The 8416-nt window shown below is 42.4% G+C and overlaps 1 protein-coding gene across 1 annotated transcript in view; it reads right to left on the bottom strand.

Moving 5' to 3' along the window:
- The window catches only part of LOC116541699 (cyclin-Y-like protein 2), a 42911-nt gene that overhangs the window by 4612 nt on the left and 29883 nt on the right, over nucleotides 1-8416 (bottom strand). The window contains exon 9 of the mRNA XM_032266087.1: nucleotides 7121-7287. Within this exon, the coding sequence (XP_032121978.1) occupies nucleotides 7121-7287 (167 nt within the window). The remainder of the gene's footprint in view (nucleotides 1-7120; nucleotides 7288-8416) is intronic.

Below are 8416 nucleotides of genomic sequence, written 5' to 3'. Positions count from 1 at the left end.
TGTGTGTGTGTGTGTGTGTGTGTGTGTGTGTGTGTGTGTGTGTGTGTGTATGTATGTATAAAATCCTCATAGCTTAGTTCCCACCTATAAGTGAGAACTTATGATACTTTGCTTTCCATTCCTGAGTTACTTCACTTACAATAATAGCCTCCAGCTCCATTCAGGTTGCTGTCAGGGCCATTATTTCATTCTGTGTTATGGCTCAGCAGTATTCCATGGTGTACATATTCCACATTTTCTTTATCTACCAATTAATTGATGGACATTGAGGCTGGTTCCATATTTTTGCAATTGCAAATTGTGCTGCTATCAACATGCATGTGCATGTGTCTTTTTCATGACTTCTTTTCCTTTGGGAAGATACCCACCAGTGTGAGATTGTTGGGTTGAATGGCAGTACTGTTTTCCATAGTGGTTATACTAGTTTACATTCCCATCAGCAGTGTAAGTGTTCTCTTTTCACCAAATCCATACCAACATGTATGATTTTTTGATTTTTTAAATATGGCCATTCTTGCAGGAATAAGGTGGTATCACACTGTGGTTTTAATTTGCATTTCCCTGATAATTAGTGATGTTTCTGAAGGAAAATATATTCTAACACAACAAACAGATGTTGAGAAGTTTGAAGGAAAATCTGATAGACACTAATTATTAAATGGTTCAATTTACAGTCAAAAAGAGATGATTATAAATAATTGACAGCAGAGGGACAAGATAAATGTCCATTCAATGCTTTGTTATAATGTTTTTCAATTTCCAAAGATCACAAACATAGCTCCTGTTCAGACCATAGCTCCTGGTGCTTCTGTGTTCACAAACACCATTGTGTAGAACTGGAGCTGGCCTCTGTCACCATTGCTTCTGGAGCTCACATCTGTGGAAAACTGCACATTTCCCTGCGTATTCTCTGACCTTGTAACTAGAACTGGAGCCCCACCAGATTAGCTGCAGGTTTTGAGAACAATTTGGCTGCCATTATAGTAGAGCTAAGTGTTCATAATGACAAATTTTGCTCCCTTCAAGAAACCAGTTTACAGACTGATGACAGTAGAGATTAAGGGCACTTTAGCTTCTGCAACTTTCAAAGTACTTTTATTTGTTTCAAATTCATTTTCTGTTACATACTTTGCTAAAATGGCTACTAGCAATATCACCATGACAACTCAGTTTCCACTACTAGCAAAGTGGTAATTTAGCAGCCATTTCAAAAGCAACCAATCATCACTAGTCAGTTTCTTTTTAGTCACAAGAATCCTCAATTCAGCTGTAAGTATACAGTGTGGTAATTCTGAATGAAAATCTCTTTAAAAAAAGGTTTTTTGGGGTATATTATAGGTGTATATTTTATGTGGCATATAAAATATTTTGATACAGGCCTACAATGTGTAATAATCTCATCAGGGCAAATGAAGTATCCATCATATCCCAAGCATCTATCTTTTGTTTTACAAACAATTCAATGATACTCTTTTAGTTACTGTAAAATGTACAATTAAATAATTCTTAGCTGTTGTCACCCTGTTGTGCTATCAAATACTAGATCTTATTTATTCTAACTCTATGTGTGCACCTATTAACCATTACCCCTTACTCTTCATCCCCCATACTACTTTTATCAGCCTTTGCTAACAGTTCTCCTACTCTGTATCTTCACAACTTAAATTGTTTCAATTTTTAGCTACCGCAAATAAATGAGAATATGTGACGTTTTTCTTTCTGTGTCTGGCTTTTTTCACTCAACATTTCCATCCACATTGTTGCAAATAACAGGATCTCATTCTCCTTCATGGTTGAATAGTGCTCCACTGTGTATATGTACCATTTTCTTTAGCCACTCATCTGTTGATGAACACCTGGAATGCTTCCAAATCTTGGCTGTTGTGAATAGTGCTGCAACACACATGAGTGCAGGTATCTCTAATATACTGATTTCCTTTCTTTTGTGTATATACCCAGCAGGGGGATTGCTGGATCATATGGTAGTTCTGGTTTTAGTTCTGAGGACCTCCAAACTGTTCTCGATAGTGGTTATACTTAAATTACATTCCCACTAACAGTGTACAAGGTTTGTCTTTACTCTACATCCTTGCCAGCATTTGTTATTCAATGTCTTTTAAATAGAAGCTATCTTAAGTGGGGTGAGATGATCTCTAATTGAAATTTTGATTTGCATTTCTCTGAATATCAATGATAATGACGTTGAGTATCTTTTTATATACCTATCTGCTATTTGTATTCCCTTCTTAGTTTTGAAACAGGGTCTCACTTTGTTACTCAGGTTGGAGTGCAGTGGCACAATCACAGCTCACTCCAGCTTCGACCTCCCAGGCTCAGGTAATTTTCACACCTAAGCCTCCGAAATAACTGAAACTGCAGTCACATGTCACAATGCCTGGCTAATGTGTCCTCTTTTGAGAAATATCCATTCAGATATTTTGCCCATTTTAAAATTCAGATTATGAGATTTTTTTTCTATGGAGTTATTTGAGATCCTTAAATATTCTGGTAATTAGTCCCTTGTCAGATAGTTTTAAAATACCTTCCCCCATTCTATGGGTTGTCTCTACACTTTGTTGATTGTTTTCTTTGCTGTGCAGAAGCTTTTTAACTTGATGTGACCTAAGTTGCCCATTTTTGCTTTGGCTGCCTGTGCTTATAAAATATTCAAGAAATATTTGCTGAGTCCAATATCTCAGAGAGTTTTCCCACTGTTTTGTTTTAGTTTCGTATTTCAAGTCTTAGATTTAAATTAAAAAAAAATTAATTATAAAAATAGAGACAGAATCTCACTGCATTGCCCAGGCTGTTATCAAACTAATGGGCTTAAGAGATTCTCCTATCTCGGCCTCCCAAAGTGCTGGGATTACAGTCATGAGCCACTGTGCCCAGCCGAAATTTAAATCTTCAATCCATTTTGATTTGATTTTTGTGAGAAATAGAGGCTTAGTTTCATTGATTTGCATATGGATATCCAGTTTTCTCAGCACCACTTATTAATGAGACTGTCATTTCCCCATTGTATGTGCTTGGCACCTTTGCTGAAAATGAGTTCTCTGCAGATGTATGGATTGGTTTCTATGTTTTCTACTCTGTTACATTGGTTTATGTGTCTGTTCTTATGCCAGTGCCATGATGTTCTGGTTACTGTAGCTGTAGAGTATAATTTGAAATCGGATAATGTGATTCCTCAAGGTTTGTTTGTTTTTGCTCAGGATAGCTTTGGATATTCTGAGTCTTTTCTAGTTGCCTATAAATTTTAGGATTCATTTTTAATTTCTATTTCTGTGAAGAATGTCATTGTTTTTGCAGACTTGTGGAGGTACCACATCGGTGGTCTCAGATAAGACCTGGAGGAATTATCTGTATTTGCAGACAAGCTCCCTTCTCCCCTTACTTTCCCACAAATGAAGTCTGTCTCTGTGCTAGGCTGCCTGGAGCTGGGAGAGGAGCAATACAAGTACCCCTGTGGCCACAACCTCTGGGACAGCACTAGATCTGTCCAGGCAGCAGTAGGTCTGAAGTCAGCACAGCATTGTGACTGCCCAAGGCCCACTGTAACATCTACCTGCTGCCAACTATGTCACTCAAGGCCCCGGGGCTCTACAATTAGCAGGTAGTGAAGCCAGCCAGGCTTCTGACTTTCCCTTAAGTGCAGTAAGTTCCCCTGGTCCCAATGTGATAACCTGCTTTTTGTTGGCTTAAACTCACTGTCTCTGAGAGCTGTTCAGGTTTCATGTTAGCTTCTTGAGCTGGACAGACTCCACCTTAGTGTCTTCGCTTTAGTTATTCCCCTCATTAAGTATGTAAATACAGTATGTAGCTGGGGCAGGATGACACTGGGCACATCCTGGAGTTCATTTGCTGATAAGAGGCTGAGTTAAGCGGCACCAGCAGAGCCTGGGAATGCAGGTGCCGTCGAGTACCCAGAGCCCCCATATCTATAGGTTGTATGTCTTTTTATGTCAGCTCTAGCCCCTGCACCTGGTTCTGTTTTATTTCTCATGTACCGGTTTATCTTTTAACTTTTCTGCTTACTCTATTTCTGTGAAAAAATTGCTTCAGCTAGGCTCGCCCCTCCCTTTTCAAACTAGGGTATAAGAAACCCCTTAACTCTTTCTTCTGGGCCAAGAGAATTTTGGGTGTTAGCCACCTCTCGGTCACCAGCTAAAATAAATGACTCATAATTCAATCTCAGAGTGTGGCTCATTTTTTGAATCACTTGGGTATAACACCTGGATGGGTTCAAAGGTGCTGCCTGGGAGCCTGGGCTGGAGTCATAAACCTTAGGCATCTACCTGCTGCTTTGATCTACCATGGCTGAGCTGGCACTGAATCCACCAGGCAAATCCCTTCCTGCTCTTCCCTCCTTTTTCCCTAGGCAGAGTAGTCGGTCCCCAAGCACATCATTGCAGTCCCATGGGGAGTAGTGCCAGGTCACCACGGATGTTCACTTAATAATACCCCAAGGGTTCTCAGTCAGCTTGTGAGTGCTGCCTGCCCTGGAACTCATTCTTCAGGGCTGTGGGCTCCCCTCTGGCCCAGGGTAGATCCAGAGATGCCATCCAAGAGCCAAGGCCTGAATCGTGGACTCCTACAGCTCACCTGGTGCTCTTCTCACTGTAGCTGAGCTGGTATCTAAGCTCAAGAAAAATCCTCTTTACTCTTCCCTCAGCATTTATCGAGCAGAGGGAGTCTCTCCTTGTAGCCACCACAGCTGGGAATGTGCTGAGTCACACCTGAAGCCAGCACATCTCTGTCTCACTCCAGGCCCATGGTATGTACTACCTTGGTCACCACTGATAATTCTTCAGGGCCCAAGGCCTCTTTCATCAGAAAGTGATGAATCCTGCCATTACTGAGTCCTAGCAGGCTCCCTTCTGGCCCAGAGTTTGTCTAGACATGCTATCCCAAACCTGGGACCTGAAATGGGGGTTTCATGACTCTGACCAGTGCCCTCTCCCACTGTGGCTGAGCTAGTATCCGAGTTGCAAGACAAAGTCCTCTTCCTCCCCTCAAGCCGAAGAAAGAGGTCTTTGTCAGAGCTGTGAGCTGCACTGTCAAGGGTTGATGGAGGGGTGGGCAAACACTCCCTAGCTGCCCCAGCTGCTCTCTCCCTGGGTCACATGCCCCCAGATACACTGGTTCCAAGTGCAGCATGGCACTCGGACTTGCCTAAGAGTTGCAGTCCTTGTGACCTAGACAGCCTTACAGTTTATTAAGGACCCCAGAGTATTTTATCCCACAGCAGCCAGGCTTTCATGACTCAAGTTCCAACCACAGGGCTGAACAATTCCCCTCTGGCTGGGGCTAGTCTCAATGTTTCCTCCATGGGTGGCCATTGGGTGAGTTCAGCCTTGTTTTGCTTTCTGCTATGACAAGGCAGCACTGAGTTCAGGAAAAGTCCCACAGCTGCTGTGCTCTCCCTGCCCCAAGCATATAGCCTCTCTCCTTGCCACAGGTTCACAGGGTGACATCAGCAATTCAAAACTGTCTTTTCTATGCTGTTCAGTGCCTCTTTCAGTGATATGAAGTTAAACCCAAGTACTATGATCACTTACCTGATTTCTGGTTCTTATGGAGGTGCTTTTTTATTTAGATAGTTACTAAATTTGTTATTTCTGTGGGGAGCACAATTGGCAAAGACTTCTATTCAGCCATAAGGCTCCATCTCTGTGACTACATACATTCTGAATGACAATCTTATCTGGAGTAATAGGCAAATATGAAAAAAAAGAAAACCAAAAAGCCAAAACCTCTTGCCGGTGCCTGTCATAATCTTGATCTTCATATGCTGCTAAATGTCATCAAGAGGTGATTTTTTCAGATTTTTCTAAGTGTCACCCACAAAGCCATTCTTTCTGTCTGGTGGACACTGTGAGAGCCTCTGCTGGAAATGCCTCCCTGGCTCACCCTGCCAACCAGCTCCAAGGCCCTTCCTTTTACAGCACTCAGGAGGCCAGAGTGGAAGAAAGACTCATGAAGCTCTTGTTTCATTGTCATGTTGGTGCCAACCGCATGACTCAGCAAGATTTCTTGCACTCTCATGGGCAACTCGGCCACCCCCCCGCAAAGGCTGCTGTGGTTGCACGAGTGCCCTGGGAACCCCTGAGTGTGACGAGCATTGGGTGATGCTCCAGCAATGTTTCTCAGACTGCCTGAGGGGAACACTGGAATTTCTAACTCATCAGCCCAATGATGCAACACTCTGAAGGGGGAGGGGACAGGGGCACAGGGATCTGTGACTATTCTGTATCTCAAGGTTTCTATAAAACAGATCTTCAGATAAAAGCAGGGAGAACACCAGCAAAAGCAAGTACACAATGTATGACTCAGGGTGAAGCTATACATTTTCCCCAGTCCACAGGCTCCAGACCTGTCAATGGCCAACAGTTATTTCCAAGACCAGACATGTGCTCCTTACAAAGAGACTGGAATTTGCAGACAGCTTGTAAAAAGCCATAAGGATATTTACTGTACTATTATTTTCTGGTAGTACACTGGTACAATGTTTGCCAAAAATATCCACAGAAAAATATTTTTCAATTTATGAGCAGATTATTACAATAGCAATTTACCAAGACCTACCATTGAACAATGAAAATATAAACAGTTGTTCTAAAATGTGATGTTTATGCCCATTTCCATTATTTGTACAATGTAAACTTTAAAAATATTTCTTAAAGTGTTAAGTTTATGGGACCAAAAAGTATTGAAAAATAATTAGAAAGTTCACAAAGACAGCTGGGCATAGTTGCTCATGCCTATAATCCCAGCACTTTGGGAGGCCAAGGCACGTGGATCACCTGAGGCCAGGAGTTTGAGACCAGCCTGGCCAACATGGTGAGACCCCGTCTCTACTAAAAATACAAAAAATTAGCTGGATGTGGTGGTGGATGCCTGTAATCCCAGCTACTCGGGAGGTTGAACCGCTTGAATCTGGGAGGCAGGAGAATCACTTGAATCTGGGAGGTGGAGGTTGCAGTGAGCCAAGATCATGCCATTGCACTACAGCCTGGACAACAAGAGTGAAAAAACAACAGTAAAAAACCAACAAAAAAAAAAAAAAAAAAAGAAAGAAAGAAAGGAAAGAAAGTTCACAAAAACCACACAAACTCACATTTCTTTAACTGTAACATTGTCAAAGAACTTGCAGTAGTCCTCATTCCACAAAGGTGTATCACTCCAAGCCTTGGAGGCAGTAAGAATGGCTCCCAAGACAATCCTCCTCCAGTTGGTTGGACAAATGTCGATAGAAACATAACTTACAAGTCTTTCTATGTAAATCTGCAAAACATAGCAAACACTGGCCTTTGATTTAGCTCCGTTTAAGTGCTGTGATAAGAACTCTTCTGAATGACAGATTCCTTGTGGTCTTGACCAGAAAGTAAGTGCCTTTTATTCTTATGTTCTACAGAGGCGTGGCTTGATCAGGCCAGGCAAGTGGCCATATCACAATCTAGGTCAGATACTTCTGCTACCTACTCTGCCCATAGAAATTTACAGCCCAATTTTGGTCACAAGAATGACTGTATGTCTCAGCCAAGGGCATCATAAAAAGAGGCAATGTTGTCACCTTCACACTTATAAGAGGCAGCGCACACACACACATGTCCAGTGTGGATTAAGGTTGTTCAATAAATCCTCAAGTGCCTACCACATATAATATCTCACATCTAGCTGGTAGGCAGATGGAAATTTTACAAGTATGTCAAACTTTAATATGTAAAACCTATGTGATAGCAAATATTAACCTCCTTATCACAAATCTCACCCTTCTGGGGCACTAGCTTAAAAAACTGCTGGTCAAGAGAGCCTCCCAGTGGCTGCTGTGCAGAGCAGCATGGCAGACACAAGTCTGTGGGGTTGTAAAACATTCCACATATGCAGTTGCTCACTTGATAAGAAACACACATGTATAAAGGAGAGTCCTTCTCACAGCCCCTATTTTTCACATCTTCATGATCACTTCATACAAATTTATTATGTCATACATCATCTGCAACTTAAACAATTCTGTTGGTTTTAAAGTGGAAAAAGCTGCCAATCTCTGTATCCCTGGGATTCCTCTAAACCTGCTGCCCAGCAGTTTGTGAGACAATTTCATGAATCACTTTACATCTATCAAACATCGGTCCCACAAAGAATTGGGGAAAGTGGGCCAGGCGCGGTGGCTCAAGCCTGTAATCCCAGCACTTTGGGAGGCCGAGGCGGGTGGATCACGAGGTCAAGAGATCGAGACCATCCTGGTCAACATGGTGAAACTCCGTCTCTACTAAAAATACAAAAAATTAGCTGGGCATGGTGGTGCGTGCCTGTAATCCCAGCTACTGAGGAGGCTGAGGCAGGAGAATTGCCTGAACCCAGGAGGCGGCGGTTGCGGTGAGCCGAGATCGCGCCATTGCACTCCAGCCTG

Source organism: Sapajus apella, unplaced genomic scaffold (assembly GCF_009761245.1).
Source record: "Sapajus apella isolate SASKATOON/1434 unplaced genomic scaffold, GSC_monkey_1.0 scaffold154, whole genome shotgun sequence".
Lineage (NCBI taxonomy): Eukaryota > Metazoa > Chordata > Mammalia > Primates > Cebidae > Sapajus > Sapajus apella.
Note: the sequence above shows the minus strand (reverse complement) of the source record. Positions and strands in the feature narration are given on the sequence as shown.